This window comes from Hevea brasiliensis, chromosome 3, assembly GCF_030052815.1.
Source record: "Hevea brasiliensis isolate MT/VB/25A 57/8 chromosome 3, ASM3005281v1, whole genome shotgun sequence".
Taxonomy (NCBI): domain Eukaryota; kingdom Viridiplantae; phylum Streptophyta; class Magnoliopsida; order Malpighiales; family Euphorbiaceae; genus Hevea; species Hevea brasiliensis.
The window spans coordinates 95,233,583-95,253,304 of NC_079495.1; the positions used below are offsets into that span (position 1 = coordinate 95,233,583).

At 31.2% G+C, this 19,722-nt stretch overlaps 2 protein-coding genes across 3 annotated transcripts in view; one reads left to right on the plus strand and one right to left on the minus strand.

Moving 5' to 3' along the window:
* Window positions 1-1,612, plus strand: part of LOC110648187 (zinc transporter 8-like) — a 59,282-nt gene extending 57,670 nt beyond the window's left edge. Inside the window, exons 2-4 of the mRNA XM_058143363.1 lie at window positions 2-88; window positions 523-672; window positions 1,180-1,612. Coding sequence (XP_057999346.1) covers window positions 2-88; window positions 523-672; window positions 1,180-1,485 — 543 coding nt within the window. The 3' untranslated portion in view covers window positions 1,486-1,612. The remainder of the gene's footprint in view (window position 1; window positions 89-522; window positions 673-1,179) is intronic.
* A 6,381-nt stretch (window positions 1,613-7,993) lies between these two features.
* Window positions 7,994-9,733, minus strand: LOC131178693 (beta-glucosidase 16-like). Of its 2 annotated transcripts, XM_058144080.1 has the most exons (7): window positions 9,623-9,733; window positions 9,394-9,471; window positions 9,121-9,208; window positions 8,786-9,041; window positions 8,578-8,693; window positions 8,250-8,464; window positions 7,994-8,152 (listed from the first exon to the last, which is right to left on the minus strand). In XM_058144080.1, exons 1-7 carry the CDS (start codon window positions 9,681-9,683, stop codon window positions 8,115-8,117), a joined length of 852 nt encoding a protein of 283 aa, XP_058000063.1. In that variant the 5' UTR covers window positions 9,684-9,733; the 3' UTR covers window positions 7,994-8,114. The 2 variants fall into 2 exon arrangements, with proteins under 2 accessions (XP_058000063.1, XP_058000062.1); XM_058144079.1 differs by having other exon boundaries at window positions 8,017-8,464.
* Between the last annotated feature and the right edge of the window lie 9,989 nt (window positions 9,734-19,722).

Sequence of the window (19,722 nt, forward strand, 5' to 3'; positions counted from 1 at the left end):
TCATGCAACTCATGGTCATTCACATGGTTCAGTTTTGATTGAGAATTCTGCTTCATCTGAGCTTCTTCGCCATCGAGTTATTTCACAGGTGATTTTGATTTGAATGAGTGAATAATTCTCTTGATTGAATTTCTTTTATGTTTGTTTTTATAGAATGGTAATACATTACATTACCTAATCAATTTGATTAGCTACACTCGTGGTCTGTTTTTTTTCTTTCAATCTGTTTGTTTTAATTCAACCCTATTTTTCTCTTATGCCTTGGTGTCATAGGCTCTAGGCAAGAACAACTAAACAATTCATATTGGTTAAACTCTATTGTAAGAGAGTTTTGTTGATAAAGGTAGCCTTTTTGTATTAAAATTTGCAATATGCAAACAAAATAATGCTACCATAAAAAAATTTAAAAGTTCAGTTTTACAATGACAAAAAATATAAGTAAAGGGAAGAAAACAGCCCAATTGATCATGATATTTTACTTTATTATTATTATTATTATTATTATTATTTAATTTTCTGCAGGTTTTGGAGTTGGGTATTGTGGTCCATTCTGTGATAATAGGAATATCTTTAGGTGCTTCTGAAAGTCCAAAAACAATAAGGCCTCTAATAGCTGCCCTCACCTTTCATCAGTTCTTTGAGGGTATGGGACTTGGAGGATGCATTGCTCAGGTAATATCTTAATATCTCAACTCAATAAGTTTTGCAAAAACATTTTGTGAAATTCAGAATTTATTATCCACTTAATTAATTTATTGGAGTTTTGGCATTTTTATAATTTAATTTTCCTAATCCCAATCCAAGTGAGTTACAAATTTTCTGATTATAGAATAAAACTAGTTTTTTTTTTTTTTTTTTTGGAGGAAAAAGTACTTGGCTGTTGACGTTACATATTAGTTAGTTGGAATTGCATATAAATTTGCAATCACATTATTCTATTCTTTAAAGAAAGCTTTTAATCTCTATGCATATAAAAGACAAATTACATTATTTAGATTTCAAATGGAAGATAGCAATTGATATTAATATATAAAATTAATTAACAAGTATTAGTTTAAATTTCTATCTCGTATTTTAAGTCAAAATATCCACATCTATCAAACTATAGAACCCCATATTTTTAATTGATAGAACTTAAATTTCATTATTTGATAGAATTTTGCATTTGGATGTTGGCAGGCAAAATTCAAGGGAAGAGTTGTTGCCTCTATGTCACTTTTCTTCTCTCTTACAACCCCAGTTGGTATTGCAATCGGAATTGGGATATCAAATGTGTATAATGAGAATAGTCCAACTGCTCTCATTGTTGAAGGGATTTTTAATTCAGCTTCGGCCGGAATTTTAATTTACATGGCATTGGTGGATCTTCTTGCCGCTGATTTTATGAATCCTAAAGTACAGGGCAATGGAAAACTCCAACTCGGAGTTAATCTTTTTCTTCTGCTTGGTGCAGGCTTGATGTCTCTCTTGGCCAAATGGGCTTAAACTTTTTCTGTATATGTAAAAGAAAAGAAAAAAAGTTATGCATATCGTAATATCTTAATAACTCAGCCCTAAGACTCTGTAACGAGCATTTTATACAATCTTCAGAATTTATTATTCGCTTAATTAATTTATTGGAGTTTGGCATATATATATATAAATGTATGAGATATTAGATGGTTGAAATTGCTTATAAATTTGTTTCATTATAAATTTGCTATCTGATTGCTCATTGGTTAGATCATGTTGCTATTTAATAGACCAGACTTGAAACAATGGCGTGGAGACTATAAGTGTTTTTATGCCTTTGGAAGTTGAGATAATTCTCTCGCTCCTTGTTAGTTTTCGACTTCCGGAAGATTATTTATTCTGTATATGGTTTTATTCCAAGAAGTGAACTCAGGTTATCTTGTGGCCCGGTGCTATTTGAAGATAAAGTTAAGCACTTCTTGTAGCCCCTTTTATCTGATATTCTTACATACCTGGTACAATGATGCAGCCAGCCTCACCATCTTGAGATAGAAAATGTATATAATCTTCATGAATAATTCCCAATTAAAAAAGTTAGCTAGGTCATGCACCTCATCTGGAATTTTCGTTTATATGGCTGATTGTATTTGGCCGATCATTCATATATCTTTAAAGTTCCAGCAAATCTTGCTCAAATTCCTAGCCGAGTTCCTCGGTAAGTGCTCAGCACCTGAAATCCTCCTGGTAGTCAATTAACCTTCAAGTTTCGATGGTTCCAGGTTTCCCTAAGAGGCAAAAGTTCTTCAAAATCAATTCTATTTTGATGAAGCCTAGGTCTGTTGTTTCATTATATGGTCCCACTTTCATCACCTTAACTTTAAAAAACTGGCAAGAGAAGAAAAAATAGTTAGGGGTCCGCTAAGGAGATCCCCCATAAAGACCCAGCGCTCAAATTAGAGGGTAATAGTATGGTAAAGATATGGTAGAGAAAAAGAGTGTAGATAGAAAAAAAGAGAATATTAAGGAAGAGCAGCAAGGAAAAGAGAGAAGAGAGGGAGATGGTTTGAGAGGAAGAAATCTTTTCCATTCTTACTTAGGAAAAGTAATAGAAGCATATTCCTTAACATATTTTAGAGGATATTTTTTAAAAAGTATATTCCTAAATACAAGGGTATTTATTATATGTGATTGTTTTACGATGTATCATGTTTAATCAAAATTTATCCAATTCATAAAGGGTAAGTCAAGGTAAAGTCACTTGCCGTTTTCCATATTTTCATTGATCATGATATGTTTTATTTTATTATTTTATTTGGAAAGGACCAAAAATGTATATAGAAAACAGCTTGCGTAATTGATCATAATGTTTTTTTTTTTTATTTTATTATTCTTACTTTTATTCATTTTTAAACTTTCTGCAGGTATTGGAGTTGGGTATTGTGGTCCATTCAGTGAAAATAGGAATCTCTTTAGGTGCTTATGAAAATCCTAAAACAATAAGGCCTTTAGTAGCTGCCCTCGCCTTTCATCATCAGTTATTTGAGGGTATGGGATTTGGAGGATGAATTTAATATCTTAGTACCGCAGCTCTATGTCTTTAGCAACAGACATTTTGTACAATTCATAATTTATTTTTCCACTTAATTAATTTATTGGAGTTTCACATTTTTTATTATATAATAAAACTAGTTAGTTGTTGACATTTTTTGATGAGGTAGTTGGAATTGTTTATGGGCTTGTTCATTATAAATTTGCAGTCAGATTGCTCATCAATTAGCTATTTTTCTATTTATGTTTGGGGAAGACATGGGATGATTTAGTTCCTCTAAGTTTAATTATCCTTAAATTTAATCTCTTTCTACGTATAAAAGACAAATTACAATATTTGGATTGTTAATGGAAGATAGCAGTTGATATTAATATATAAAATTAATTGACAGGTATTAGTTTAAATTTCTATCTTGTATTTTAAGTTAACATATCCACATCTATCAAACCATATAACCATATATTTTTAATTGATAAAATTTAAATTTCATTATTTTACAGAATTTTTTTATTTAGATGTTAACAGACAAAATTAATTAAGGGAAGAGTTCTAACCATTATGCCACTTTTTTTTTTTTTTTGTTCCTCTTACAACTTCAGTTGGGATTGCCGTTGGTCAAATGTTTAAAATGAGAACAACCAACTGCTCCATACGTCGGAGGGATTTTTAATTTAGCCTCAGCTATATATATTATATAATTGACCGACTCTAACTGAAATTCAAATTTGAGACCTTTCAACTTTAAATTTATCCTTTAACTTTTGTGTACGGATTCATTGATGGCCTAAGGTTCTCAAACATGGATTATGTTTGCCTCTATTTGAATATGGAAGGATCAATGGCTATTGAGAGCATCGTTATTAAAGCCGCTAGAGCACATGCAATATCCTTCAACCAGGTACTTAGGTTTGTGATTCAATTGACCCAGACCTTGAAACTTAGAAGTTTTTTCTGCCTTTGGAATTTGAGATAATACTATGGCTCCTTGTTAGTTTCGACTTCCTGAAGTTCCTTTTTATTATGTGGAGTTACTTTCACTCGTTATCCCTCAATTTAGGTGATTATATTAGTATCGTTCCTCAACTTCAATTTGTATTATAAAAATCTATAAACTTCAATTCGAGTATCACTAAAATCTCTGTGACTTACTTATTATTACAGGTTTCCAGGTAAATTTATGGTTAAATTTCACTAATTGCCTCTTAACTTAAATAAGTTTATCATAGATATCCCTTAACTTAATAGTCAATTTAAAATTTTAATCTTCACTTATTTTTGATTTATTTAAAATAAATCAGATTTTTAGAAATAGTTTAATATTTTTATAAATATTTACAACTAATTAATTATTTAATTTATCATATAAAATATTATTTTAACATATATTATTTTTAATTCGATTTTAAGTTAATATCTAAAAAATTAATGTCTAATTTATCTTAATTCCTTTGATTTATTTTAATGTAAGAAAAAAAAATTAATAGCACATAATTATTTTACTTTGATTTGAGATGTGTAAACCTTAATTAAGTATTAATAATTTAATTTTTTTTATATAGATCATTATTATATATAGTTTTTATCTTTATTTATTAAATTAGCAAAATAATATATTCAATCATAACTATTGTTTAGTACATTTTAAATTAAAGTTATTTATATATTAAATTAAAGTTTAAAAATTTTTGTGAGATAAATTAAAGATGAGGAATGTGTCTGATATATTTATCAAAGTTGAGAAACAATAAGTGAAATTTGATAATAAGTTAATATGAAAACCTATAATAGCAGGTTGCAGGGATTTTAATGATATTTAAATTAAATTTAAAAATTTTTATGATATAATAAAGTTAAGGGATTTTATTAATACAACTAGCTAAATTGAGGGATTATGGGTAAAATTAACTCTTATTCTACCCTCACATTTTTGTTCACATGTAAAATAAAGAATATTCTCTTCATTTTAATCAATTGCTTTAAAGTTTGTTATATAAAATATGCATAATTTTAAATTGTATATATTAGTTATCTTTTTGGTTATATAATTTTATGTTCAATATGAATATAATTCAAATAAGGCAATACATGTAAATTAAATATCAAATTTTAAAGTAAATAAAAAAATAACTAATTTGTCGAAGAAATACGCATAAAATTGAAAATGATTGAAAGAAAATTATAAACAAAACACAAACTTTTATACAGTATGATAGTTTTATTAGTTCTCAATAAGCATATATGAATTATCAAAAATTCATTACAAACTATCATGATCATATAATTTTATACATTTTTTTATTTTGTTTAGTTTGATATATATTCAACATATAATATAATTTGCTAAAAACATGAGTGATATATTATTAGTTTTCAATAAGCATATATGAATTATCCATTATTAATTCTGTTATGATATTTTTTAAAAATTTAATTTAATTTTTTTTAGTACAATTGGCTTCCTTTGAATTAAATCTCGAAATCTGATAGTTTTAAAAATGACTCTAATATTATTAAATTAAAACTCATTGGTTGATTTATAATAGTTTTAATTTTTCAGTTTTTATTTCAATGATCATAATAGCCCTAAGTCAATCAGAAATTAGTTATAAGTATAAGATCTTAAAATTGATCTAGGTTGATTAAAATTTGATTAAAACTTACAAATTTATAGACTTTAGGAGATAAGCCTTTGAGAATTGGAATAATTGCTCTCAGTCCTTGTAGGAAGTGTTCAAGCTATTCAAATTTATTTTCTAGAAGATCATTAGAAGATCTTCAAAGTTCCAAGAACAGATCTTATAAATTCCTAGCCGAGTTCCTCAGTAAGGGCTCAAAACCCTCAAATCCTCTTTATAACCATAATTCATAGAAGCTCCAGGAGTCAATCACCTTCAAGTTCAAGTTTTGATGGTTCCAAAGTGCCCCAAGAGGCAAAGTGTTCATCCAACACTACAAAAAAAATAGTGGCTTTCAGAGATGGAATTTGTGACGGATTTAATCCATTAGAAAAAATTTCAATCAGCAATAAACTTGCAAACGGTTTAGTGACGGGTATCAATTCATAGGAATAGCAACAGATTAATCGATGGAATTTCCAACGGATTAATCGACGGAATTTCCAACGGATCAATTCATTGGAAACATATCGGAAACTTAGGATTTTAAAACTTAAAATCACAAATCTTCACGGCTACATTTTATTTTATTCCCCTCAACACACATCTTCCTCTCCTTCTCGGCAGTAAGGAGCTGTTGCCTCTTGCCATATCTGACGACCTCACTAGTGCTGTTGCCATCACAAGTCACCGTTCCCGATCGTGCATGAGCCCAACCATCGTTCTCAAGTTCCTTGGTTTTCAATTCAGCACTCAATAGGTAAATATTTTAGGAATAATACTTTGATTCCATTCTCCATTGTTTAATATTGAGGATTTGTTAGAAGGATTTTTCTTGTTGGGTATTTTAAAATTTCATGTCACTGAGTTTGTGTAAAATGAGAAAACTTCAATCATGTTTAATGGGTTTCTACTGGGTAATTTTTGTCTTTGGTCTTATCAAACTTAGAATGAGAAAACTCTGATCATGTTTGATGTGTTTCCTGGGTTTCATGTTTGCTGTAATTAAATATCGCGTTTGTTGGGTTATCTTCTTTCTCTAATTAATTCGTGTAATTTATTTGATGTTTACGATATTGGGTTTCTACTGTAAAGGAAAGAAAGTATCAAAACAAGGAAAATATGATAAGAATTTAAAGGTGAAAACCAATAAAATAGGCCTATTGAAAAAAAAAAAAAAATGCTAAACTTTATTGCGTTTGGAACATCTGTCCTACCCACACTTGACATTTCTCTCGAAATAGAAAGGGAAGCTATTATGTTCTCTTGATAAGCTAAAGAGGGAGTAATCCTTATTTAAACTTAAATTAATCATGCTCTTTTTTTGTGAGAAAAATAGGATAGAACAAAGTGTGTGTGTGTGTGTGTGTAGATAGATATATATTAAAAGGTTAATCATGCTCTGGTCAAAAGATTGATTCATTTGGGCTATTGAGTGGCCACACCATCCCCACTATTGGTTTGGGTATTTGGAAGTCTGGTTCTAAAGCTAAAGATTCAGTCAGGCTGGTTAAAGGCATAGAGATACAGTGGAGTCCAAGAAGACGTCAGACATGCGCTCAAGGCAACCATACATTCAGGGATTGAGAGGAAGGATCTCTTGGTCGGGCCCAAGCTATTGTGCAGTGATTTGTCTGCGAAAAGCGTTGAACAATAACCTATGGGAACTACAACTTGATTACCTTGATCTTTATTTGAAATGGAAAGTGTTGGAGGGAAATGGAGAAGCTTGCTTTTATGGCTTTTGAATTTTTTTGGAGATGCTTTGAAGAAGCTTAGTAAATGTGGTAGAATTTGCTGTCATAAAGAAGATGATATTGATCATTGCTCAAGTTTGGTATGGTATTCAACATCCAAAGTATCCCTTTATTTTCACGCCACTCCTGTTCAAATCATTAATTTTATCCTCATGAGTCATTACACCAATTATACATTTATGTCATTGGGAAAAAAATAAATAAATAAAATTGTGTATCACTCACTTAATTGCTTTCTGGACGAATGAAAGATGATCATTGAAGTAACAGATTCTATAGTCATCCTCTACAATTATCCAATCAGTATCAAGCTCACTAACTCCTGAAAAAAAGAATTATAAATTATAACTTGTGAGTCTAAAAGCAAAAACACATTTGTCCTCTTAAAATAAGCATTTCATATAACTTAATGGTACCAAAGTCGTCTCGAGAATCATGAAGTTTCAAATTCAAGAAACTTCAATTGCAATCAAAGCTAAATTAAACAAATAATAATGATGATAATAATAAAGATCCTATTATTGTAGCTGATTGATCTTGATATCGTAACATTCTCAGTAATGTAAATTATTGGATCATTAAACTTGTTCTTGGTGTAGAGCAAATTATCTTGAATTCCTCTTGGATACACATAAGGCCAATCTGATCCTGTCTGCAAATTCATTTATAGTATGAGAAACCGCAACCCATGAAATATACAACTTGAATCTACATGCTGTAATGTTTTATATGTGCATTAAATCATACCGCAGGACCAATGGGAATCCCATTTCGCTGGGCTGATGCATCAAATTACTTTGTATCAGAAATGAACAAGGCAGAAAATTTGTTAACAATGGAAAGAAATATAAAAACGTGAATGAAGGAGTTTCTTACCTGTAGACTGAGCACAAGAGTCAGTGGTGTAGCTTAAGTATTCAGTTTTGCAAGGAACATCAAAACCATATTTTGAAGTATAATAGTTTAGTCCAATGAAATCAAAAGATCCTTTCACCATTAACGATTCCTCCTTAGAAAATTTAGGCAATCGTTTCCCCACATGAGCAACCATATCAGCTGGATACGTACCAGACTTCAGTGGTTCCATAAACCTTCAAAATTCATACATTTAGAAGAAGGGGATTTAATTTCGATGCCAGTAATCTAGTTCGAGCATACTCCTGACTGTAAGTACTGAAAAAAGGAACGCAAAATTTATATATACCAATCATATTGGAAAGAAATGGCTCGGGATGCTGCACTAAAGTCTCTACTTGAGTTAGTCAAGGGTAAAATCCATCGACAATTTAGAGTAATTCTTATTTGACCCATTTGAGACATCTACATGCATAAAGAAAAGAAAATAACAAGAAATAATGAAAAAATTCTAATAAATAGGGAATAAAGAAAAGAAAATGCATGATTAAATGAACCTGGTACTTGTCCTTGTACACTTGAACTGCAGCTGCATGAGCAAGAAGTTGATGATGAGCTACTATATATGGCTCAGTACTTGAATCGCCACCATTGCCGTTATAAGGGAGCCAGTCGGAACATCTCCCAGGTGCTTTTTTACCAGTTGCATAAGCATCATCAGCAACAGTTAATGGCTCATTCAAAGTTATCCAGCGCTTCTCTCTATCACCAAAGGTTTTAAAGCATAACTCCGCATAATCACGAAAATCATCCCTATACATGGAATAATTGAACAATTAATTAATTAAGGATATATATGTTGAATGCATATGATTTCCCATCAGTTACTTACACAATTTTGGAGCTTAAAAGACCACCATATTCATCTTCAAGAGCTTGAGGAAGATCCCAGTGGAATAACGTCACAAAAGGTTGGATTCCTTCATGATATAGTAATAAATAATTAATGTTACATCAAGGTCTATTATTATATGTATTAATATCTATTGTATAGAATGTTACCCGCCAACTACTCTATAGTCTATATGGATGTGCACAAAAAATGTCCTAAATGAGAGGGAAAACATAAAGAAAAGACGGTAGGGAGAAAGGGATAGAAACTGACCATTAGCTAAGAGTTCATTGATGAGATTGTTGTAGTAATGAATTCCTTTTGTATTTATGCCTCCACTAAGATGGCCACCTAAAATTAATATGTAGAATTTAAAGAGAGAGAGAGAGAGAGAGAGAGACCATGAAATGGAAAATTTCATTAAAATTAATGGAAGGTGAGAATCTTTAGAAAGAATAAGGACACTAGCTCTCTCTCTAAAGCTAGAATGATGAATACTTACGCGGAAACAGTCTAGACCATGAAATGGAAAATCTGTAAGCATCAAAACCTAGGCCCTTCATTATAGCCACATCTTCCTGAACACAAAATCAATTACTTTTAGAAAAGTGGCAAGTAGCTAGTGCACAACTTAAAAAGAGGAACATATCCTAAAGCCTTAGTGGTTGTTGTTTTCATAATTATAAAATTTTAATTTAAAGTCAAATAAATATATACCTTGTATCTATGGTATGAGTCAACAGCGATGTTTCCATTACTGTGGTCCCTTATCTTTTCTGCACCACCAATATTACAGTACTGTGATATGTTAATTCCATTAAGAGAATATTTAATTGTGGTTAATATAATATATATCAAAGCCTATTATTTTATTATTAACTTTTTTATAATTTTCTTGTCTTTTTCACTTTTCTTTTTCATCTTTCAAAAAATATATATATAATGGGAGAATTTAGCACTAGGATAGTGAAGGCATAAATTTTATCAAGATAGGCTATAGATTACAGAATTTACTGAAACGGGGTGAGAAGTGGTGACGTGGATGGCTGGACAGACGGGACACCATTCAAAATAGCGTCCAAAGTCAGGACGCCATTCAAACCAACGTCACGAGGTGGGATGCTATTCATACAAGCGTCGAAGTCGGCGACAGAATCTCTGCAGGTAATCACATCAAGCGAAGCGGACGCCATTATAAATGGCGTGCAGAGCTCAAGTCACTCCACATAGCGAATCTTACAGAGAGGGATGGGACAGTCCATGGGACGCTGTTGGGACGCCATTATAAATGGCGTGCAGGTGTTGGAATGCCATTATCAATGGCGCGAGCTCAAGTCACTCCACACGAATCTTTGCAGAGAGGGCGGGGCGTGGGACACTAATATTATTGGCGTTGAGTTCTATATACACACCCTCGTTTATCCCTTTGCACACGGCGAACTCATATCTCTCTTCTTCTTCAGTGTTGATCATCGATCTCTTCTTCTCATTTTCTCTTTTGTTGGTGTAAAATTAGTGGAGCTGAGGGACAGTTTCTGCTTGGTAGACCAGCAACAACAAGAGGAGCTGCAGTTGTAGAAGGAAAAAAGATTTAGGTGGTTCTTAGTTTGAATAGCACAGTGAAGTTTGGAAAAATTGTTTGTGCCGATTTTTTATTCTTAAAAATTTAAGATATGTATTTTGTTAGTTAGATCACCTATTTACTTGTAACATATTAAAATATTTGAGTGTTAAATGTTTTTATTATTAGAGAAAGTTGATAAAATTATTTTTGTAAGTATGCATGCATGCATGTGTTATGATATGAAGTAGGTTTTTGTGATATTATTAATATTTAGGGATATAGTTTTATATGAATTTTTAGTGTTATATGTTATTTAATTATTTGAATACTTGAGTAGGTTATAGCTAACCTGAAAATAATATATAGATTATTTTAGAAATTTAATTTGACATTGTAATTGTAAAGAGTGTAAGAGAGAAATAAAGTTAACAGGTACATAACAAAATTAGAAAATAATATTATTAACATAACGTGTATTATTAACAAAATATTTTAAAATGTTGTTGATGAAACATCAAATGTTTAAAAAATAAAAAATTAGAAAAATCATAGATTTTGTTCGAAGATTAAGTGCATAGTTTATTAAATTTTATTTTTTCATATTAAAATATAACATTTTGATATGTTTAATAAAAAGTTTGCATAAAGCTAAAATTTATAAAAACCTAAATTATTATTTTAAGATCATAAAAAATTTCATAGAAAAATGAGTTAATAATATATTACATTATTTAAATGTAGGAAAATGTAATATAAGTTATACAATTAAGAAAATATATAAGAATAAAATAAAAATTTTGAAATATAAATAATGCACGAAAATAAAAGTATAGTAATTATAGGTAATTTTTATTTTTAAAAAAACTAATTGAATATTGTGATTTAAAAAATTTACATAAATTATAAGAAAATATAATATAAATTATACAATTAGGAAAATATTCAATAGATGATAAAAAAATTGAAATATAAAAAATATATAGTAATTATACATAATTTTAATTTTATTAAATAAAATAGTTACATATCGTAATTAAAAAAATTTACATAAACCAAAAATAATAGTTTAACTTTCTCAAAAAATTCATAGAAAATTCAAACCAAAGTCCTGCCTAAAAATTAAAATTATAGTAATTATATGTCCGGTAATTTTTAATTTAAAAAAAATACAATAGTTTAATGTAATGAATAAAAAAAATACAATGTTTATTTTTTTGAATATTTAATTAGAATTGCTCAACCCAACCATCCCTATGGAAGTAGTTGTAGCAATTCTTCTTTATAAAAATTCCAATGAAAATCCTTTGTCATCCTTATAGATGGCAATGGGCTGAAACTTTAGCGGGTTGTGTATAAGACCAAATCATAATAGGATGGGATTTGGGACGAGTTCGACTTAGTTAAATTAATATTATTAATGGATTGCATTAGTGTTCGGATTTTATTGGGTTGGTATCTGACACCTGAACCCATTTATATAAATATTTAATTTAATTTAATTTAATAGAAAATAAATGTTTTTTATAATAATGTATGTAAATTTTAATTTATAGCTATTGTCATGCTTTATTAAAATAATACTTTTTTTTTTAATCAGAAAATGTCAATTCCATTTTTTTTAATGTATGTAAATAGTTGATCCATGGTCAAAACCACAATGTTGTTCAATGTGGGATCCGTCGAATGAGTTTGAAGTTGGAATGATATTCCCTTCTAGAGAAGCTGTCCAAAAAGCTGCCAAAGAATATCATTTACTTAGGCACAATGAGTTTTGTTATGAAGAGACAAAGAGCAGAACATATGCTATCAGGTGCAAAGATAGAAAGAGCAATTGTAAGTGGAGAATGCGTGCGTCTCGTTAGGAAGGATCTGATATATGGAAAGTTACTCGATATAACGGACCCCATACATGTGTTAATCATCAATCTCACAAGACCATAAGCAATTGGATAGCAGATTTATATCTAAATTCATCCTTGCAATTGCACGAGAAAAACCAAATGTGAAGATATCTGCGTTGCAAGCAGAAATCAAAGATAAGGTTGGATATATGCCGAGTTATCGGAAGAGATGGAAGGCTAGACACGATGCAATTGTGAAGATCTTTGGTGGTTGGGAGGAATTTTTTACAAGATTGCGGCAATTCATGCTTGCTTTGTGCAAACACAACCTTGATTCTGCGTTTTTAATTGAAGATGACCCTCTATTTGTTAATAATAAATTACAACCCGATTATCGGGTTTTAAACAGAATTTTTTGGGCATTGAAATAAACAATTGAAGGTTTCAAGCACTGTCACCCTGTTATTTTCATAGACTCAACTTTTTTATATGGAAAGTACAAAGGGTGTTTATTTTGTGCTACAGCATTGGATGGCAATAACCATATTTTTTCCATTGCTTGGGCAACAGTTGATTGTGAAAACACAAGGAATTAGGATTGGTTCATGTCTTGTTTACGGGTGTTTTTGACTAATCGTTTTGATATTTGTGTTATATCAAATAGGCATATTGGCATTAAAAAGGCAATGCAGCAAGATTGGTGGTGGCCTCCTGATGGACATCATCGATATTGTTTAAGACACATATTTAGCAATTATAACACGAAGTTCAAAAATACTAACATGAAAGAAGCTCTTCGAAAGGCAGGTTAGTTTTTAGAAGATTAGTATTTATATGGTAATGTTAATTGAAGTTTCAATGTCACAAAGTAATTACATGTTACATTTATTTTGTAACAGCTCACCAAATTCAGAAAAAAAAAATTATGAGGCCATGAACACAATCAAGATTGAGCATCCAGACACGTTTGAATGGGCCAAAAAGATATCTTTGGAAAAATGGACATGTTCTCATGATGGAGGGAAAAGGTATGGCAGCATGACAACCAATACCATTGAGTCAGTTAATGGAACGCTGAAGGAGATTCGTGCATTACCAATAACTGCAATGGCAGAGAAAATATTTTTCTAGTGTGTTGAACATTTTGATACGCGCCGCATGACATTTCATGAACAGCTGCTACAGGGCTTCAACTTAACCCCAGCATGTCATCAAATTTTAGGTGAAAATTTAAATGAAGCAAACTCACTTAATGTTAGGTTGTTTAATCGTGATTGTGGTGAATTTGAAGTTTGGAAGGGTACATCTGGGAAGAAGCATATTATCAGACTTCATGAAAGGACATGCACGTGTGGGAAGTTTCAAGAGATACGCATTCCATGTTCCCATGTCATAGCAGCATGCCAATCAAAATCAATTAATTATGAGCAATATGTTTCAAATTATTATATGTTGGAGCATGTTAGTAGTATGCCCTAGAGCATATCATTTAGTATGTATCTTGTACATATTTTTATTAATAAAGGCATTTCCACTTTTCTGTTTACATAATATATTTATGTGTAATAGAAAAGGTCCATTGATATTTTGTTAGAAATATTATTCTTAAGTTATTAAGAATATGAGTGACAATATTTCTAGCACAAAGTATCATAAATAGGTTCACAATCGAGGATACTTCATAATAAGGACATGACTTATCCAGAAAGATTGTATTCATGTTTGTTCCCAAGTTATTTATATGAGATATAAATAAGATGGAATGGTGAGTCTCATGCCATATAACAAACATGATAGGCACTTATAAATGATAAGTAGGCGAACGGTGACACTTATGACAAGCACATGGAGTTTACTCTTGTCAATGTTTTGTCATAAATCATATCGATGCATATAATCTTTAGACTGAGATAGCACAGTTATCTTGTATATAGGTAGTTTGAGTTTGATCTGCTTTCATACTTGTCTTGTGTATGGGTATATGGGCATGTGTTGGCTCCTACTAGTTATATATGGAGGCAGGTGTTAATCAAGATGGAATCTGTTCCTCTAAGTAAATAGAGATAAAATCCTATGTTCATTTAATTGTTCTTGATGTTTCAAGTTCCTGGCCAAGACAGATAGATTTATTCAGAAAAGAGTTTATGATGAGAAAAATCTTTTTAATCAAGAACTGGAATTAAAAGAGAACATAATATTCATATCAAATGTAGTTTGACATAAACCATGACTCGGCTTGAGTTGGGATTTTGTGAGAGATTCTAGTGCATGGTAACATATGATTATAGGTTCATTTAAGGTAAATCTTATTACTAATTGGGTGGCCATGGCATGCTATGCTAGGTGTTAACCATGGTCTATGAGGTTCATAAAATGATTTAGAGAAATCATTTATGGTAAGAAAGAGTTTTGATGATATTAAGAGTTGATATCATGTCTCATTGCCAATTAGTGATGAGCCTAGTAAGTCACACACATACACAAGTTATCACCTAATTAAATATGATTTAATTAATTAATTAAAGAGTTTAATTGATTAATTAAATAGGTTTGGTTTGCAATTAGATTGCAAAGTCCTAGCATGACTTGAAACCAAATCTAGATTATTGGATGTGTAGTATAAATTAAATTTATATTTAAAGTGTTTAAATATGATTTTAATTAATGAGAAATTAATTAATAGAGATTAATTAATTAATTTATATTTGATATAAATTAATTAGAAGAAGAAAAATAATTATTTTGGGTTAAGAACTTAAAATTAAGACACAGGGGCATTTTGGTCATTTCACAGTGTGACACGTGGCACCATGAGATGGTGACACATGGGATTACACATAAGCTTGCCAAATGTTTTTTAATCATGTGAGATGATTAAAATCAAGATTAAATATAGGTTTGACACTTGGCACAATGTGATTGGGTCACTTAAACCTAGAGCTAATCAAAGGGTGACATGTGGCAAGGGTTTAATGTGTTAACCTAGCTATTTAAGTGTTGTTATAAAAAGAAAAACAACTAGCAGCCACTCCTCTCCTTTGTCACGCCATTTTGAGGCTCTTCATCTATTCTTCTTTATCTCTCATCAATTCAAAGAGATTAGCCATCAATCTCTTGAATTAAGAACACTAGAAATTGTTTCTAGTGTCTGTTTATCTCTAATCTCTTAAAAGGTAGAACTTGAATTTCTAATTAATAGAAAAAGCTTTAGAAGCTGTTCAAGGGCTTCCATAGGTGTTCTTAGTGTGGACAAGCTAGAGGGACAACATCGGTGTCACGAAGGCGAATCTCAAAGCGCGGACATTGCGATTGCATCAAGAGGTTAGTGTAATCGTTCTTGATTTAATCTAAGGTTCTAAAATTAATCGATTAATTTTAAAATCTTAAATAGCAAATACAGATCCAAAAACATATTAAAAGAGTTTTAATATGTTGTTTATCATTGAAATCAAATAGATAAAAATAAATCTTGCATGATGCATGTGACCCTAGGTGAAAATTTTTGAATTCAATGGTATAAACTTGTGTTTTTCACGCTTCCGTTCCTTCAGAGCAAACACTTAAGTGCTATGAGTGGCAGTTTCATGCACTTGGACATCATGATGATTGGCCAATAGACAATGATCCAATTCTTGTGCGAACGACATGGAAAAGGTTTAAAGGAAAACCAAAATCCTCAAGAATGAAGAATGAAATGGATTGGAGTGTGAATAGAAAAGTTTGGGAGACATCTAATATCCATTGTTCGCTCTGTCGTGAACAAGGACACAAAAAAAATAATTGTCTAGTGCGAAAAAACACCATTAGTTAATTATGTTACTCTTTTAAAATAGTAATGTATTAAACAAACCATCCAATTGTATTTTTCTTATTCTCAAAGTAATTTTATGTCAAAGTTTTCATTTTATGCATGTAAATGTAACAGGGATTAATGCTTTCATTTTACTGATTGTAAGATATTTGTAATAAATTGTTTCAAATTTATTTATATGCCCATTCGTTTTTGTTTATGTGTTAGATAAAATAATGGCTCGGATAATGCGGACTCCAAAAAGGATTGTCAGTCAACAACAATGGGCAAGGGACTATGGGTTCATATTTAATATTCCGCTTTTGACCAGTCTAACCATACTTGTAAATTGGCTGTAAGACTGGATATGGAATTGAAGAGTTAAAGGACATGGCATATCTCAGAGGAACATTGCATATTTCAATGCTTGAAAATGCGATTAATGCAAAGGAGGCTAAAGCGAGTGAGAAGGAGAGCCTTCAGAAATTGATATTTGAATGGAGCAACGGAGACTTCAATTCATATGATGAAGCAGCTGAAGAAAGGATCCTTGAAGCCTTGCTACCTCACTCGAATATCAAGGAGCTCCAACTTTGGAACTACAAGGGCACTAGATTCCCAACTTGGATGAGAGATGGGCGCCCGAATTTGGTCACTGCAGCATTAAAACATTGCACAAAATCCATAACTCTCACTCTTAGGCAGTTACCCCATCTGGAGGCACGCAACGTCAAAGGATTGCAGGAGTTGGAGGCATGGCCAAACATGCAATATCCTTCCCTACTTAGGCTAAAGATTTGTGGTATCCCAAGCTAAAAAGTAGCACGATATCTTTGATAAGCTAGAAATTCGATGATTAAAAGTGTAATGCATTAAAGGTGCTTCTGTAACTCCATCTCTGAGTCCTTGGTGCTTATTGATAATCCTAGCACGGAAGGCGGAATGAAGTAACAATATTTGAAGGGGAAAAATTTTCTCTCTCAAAATTAGTAGAATTAAAAAAAGTAAACTACCCCAAGCTAAAAGGACTACCCCAAAATTTTTCCCCACAAAAACTGGAGATAGCAATTGTGAATTGTTGACTACCCTCCCATCAATAGAGCACACAACATCTTCAATGTTTAGCATTAGATTCATATAGTGATGGAACATTATTAAGGGCAGTACCCAATACCAGCTCTCTTTACTCCCTCATCATCTCCAACATAGAAAATCTGGTATCATTTCCCAAAAGGCCTCATCTTCCTGAGCTCAAGGCTTTGTACATCCATAATTGCAAGGAACTAATGTCTTTGTCATAAGACAAAAGACCATTGCGAAGTTTGAGCTCTCTCAAACTCCTCTCTAACAAGGAATGTCCAAAGCTTGTAAAATTGACAACTGAAGGGCTACCTTCTTCACTTGAGTGTTTGAGCATTAATTCTTGTACTGGTTCGACCTCCCCTACCATAGGGAGTTAGAATCGTCCCGAAGATGGCCCTTGCGAATTAGTCTTGCATAGTTAGTGAGAAAAAGAATGGTTTTTGAATAGTAAAGAATTTCGATTTCAAATGGGATTTAAGCATAATTGATTTTATTGGAATTAATCTTTATTTCCATAATTGCTAGAATTACTTTAAATGTCCAGTTGTGATTTGATAAATTGAATTTCTTGCTCAAAGTCATTTTAACAAATGATTTATATTATTGGCATGAAGATTTTGACTTTTAGAATTTTGTTGAATTTGAGACTTCCAAATTAATTAATATAATTTTGTCAATGTATATTGTATTACATTTTAAATTATAGTTGTGTACCATTGAGTTCACTACTCGATAGCTTTACATCTTGTCATGAGATGAAAAGAGCATAGAGCAGTTGAGTAAGCTTCCTTGAAGACACATTGGGACTAGCTCCAAGTATATCATAAGTATACCTTTGTATATAGATTTTGTTGTATGCATATAATTATATGTATATAAATTAATTGAGTAGTTATACAAAAACTTTTGTAATGTTATTGTAGTGTGTAATTGAAATGAAAATTATTTGTAATATTAATTTTAGTGCTTTAATGAATGTACTATTTAATTTCTTCTTGAATTTGAATTTATTTATGGTTTCCTTTATGACGAGTTTGGGTTGAAAATGAATTAAGATAGTTGATACAAATGATTTATACATTTTTGAGATTGAATTGTGTTGAGAAATGATTTGAAATGGAGTTATGGTTGAGCAAAAATATTGGAAGTGTGTTTCTTTGTAGGTTTTGAAGAACTGTCTTCTCAAAAATATAGATGGCACTCTGCCGAAATTTTTATAAAAATTACGGAGATTTTAAATATCCAAAAATTTAATTTATGACTTAGTGTCAAATAAAGGTTTTTAATATTTGTTAAAACTTTATCCACCACTTTTAAAATGAACGAAAATTGTTTTAAAATCTCTTGTAGAATATTTAATGAGTTATCGGTAAGTAAAGTACGGTAATTCATTAGGTATACTGCGGGATCTTGTTACATCTTACGAAGGGGTAGGGTGTGACATGTTTAGTGGTATTAGAGCAATGGTTTGGTAAATACAACTGCTCAAATGTTTGATACATATAGTATATTTACATCATAAATATAAAGCTAATTGGCGAGCCTACTTAATGTAAGGCAAGAGGACCTAAAAGTAAGTTGCAGTAATAGAATTACTCTAGATGAGGGCAAAGATGTTACAGTTAGTAATTATGAATAGATATTGTAATCAGAATAAGATTCGAATATCAGTAAATTCGAAAAGGATAAAATATAGGAAAGTTTGATCTATTGGAATGTATCGTAGTAACTATGCAATATTCTTGATGTTTATACTGTAAGCTGCAGATTACAATACTAACTTGAGATTATTGTGTAGAGCTACGTACTACTCGATAGTACACCAAGATGAGAATATGTGGCAGCGGCATCTATTTTAGTATAGTTATGCTAAGGCAATTTTATTGTTAGAAATGAGTTTGAAAATCCTACTTAGGGATTTAAAAGTCAAAAGTTAGAATATCGAAGGTTATAGTTCGGGACAAAAGGAAGTAAGTTATAGAATATTGATAGATAAAAGAGTTGTGGAAGTGAAAATTTGAATAGTGGTTCAAATGTAACAAAGAAATGTTACGAATATTAGTAAAAGGGTTAACTAGAATGGTCAGAGGGCTAAATCAGAGTAATACCGAAGTATAGCGGATTTCTTAGGGGTGATAAGCGGTGCTAAATTTTGACTCGACAGTCGAGTCAAGGAGGAAGATAAGACTGAGGAATGAAATAATTAAAGTTAAGTTGTGGAATGGAAAGAGAAGTAAATAGAAAAGTAAGTATGAGAATTGGTCAGAATAGAACCTGGAGGGTGTTGTGTCACTACTCCAAGATGATGCGTATCAATGATGGGA

Bases quoted from the DNA above. Each gene is read 5' to 3' on its own strand.
- LOC131178693 (XM_058144079.1), bottom strand. From the start codon at position 9,683: ATGAAGGGCCTAGGTTTTGATGCTTACAGATTTTCCATTTCATGGTCT. The intron at 9,472-9,622 runs GTAAGTATTCAT...TATTAATTTTAG, and splicing joins ATGGTCTAGACTGTTTCCGC to GTGGCCATCTTAGTGGAGGC. The intron at 8,694-8,785 runs GTTCATTTAATC...TTATGCATGTAG, and splicing joins TGTACAAGGACAAGTACCAG to ATGTCTCAAATGGGTCAAAT.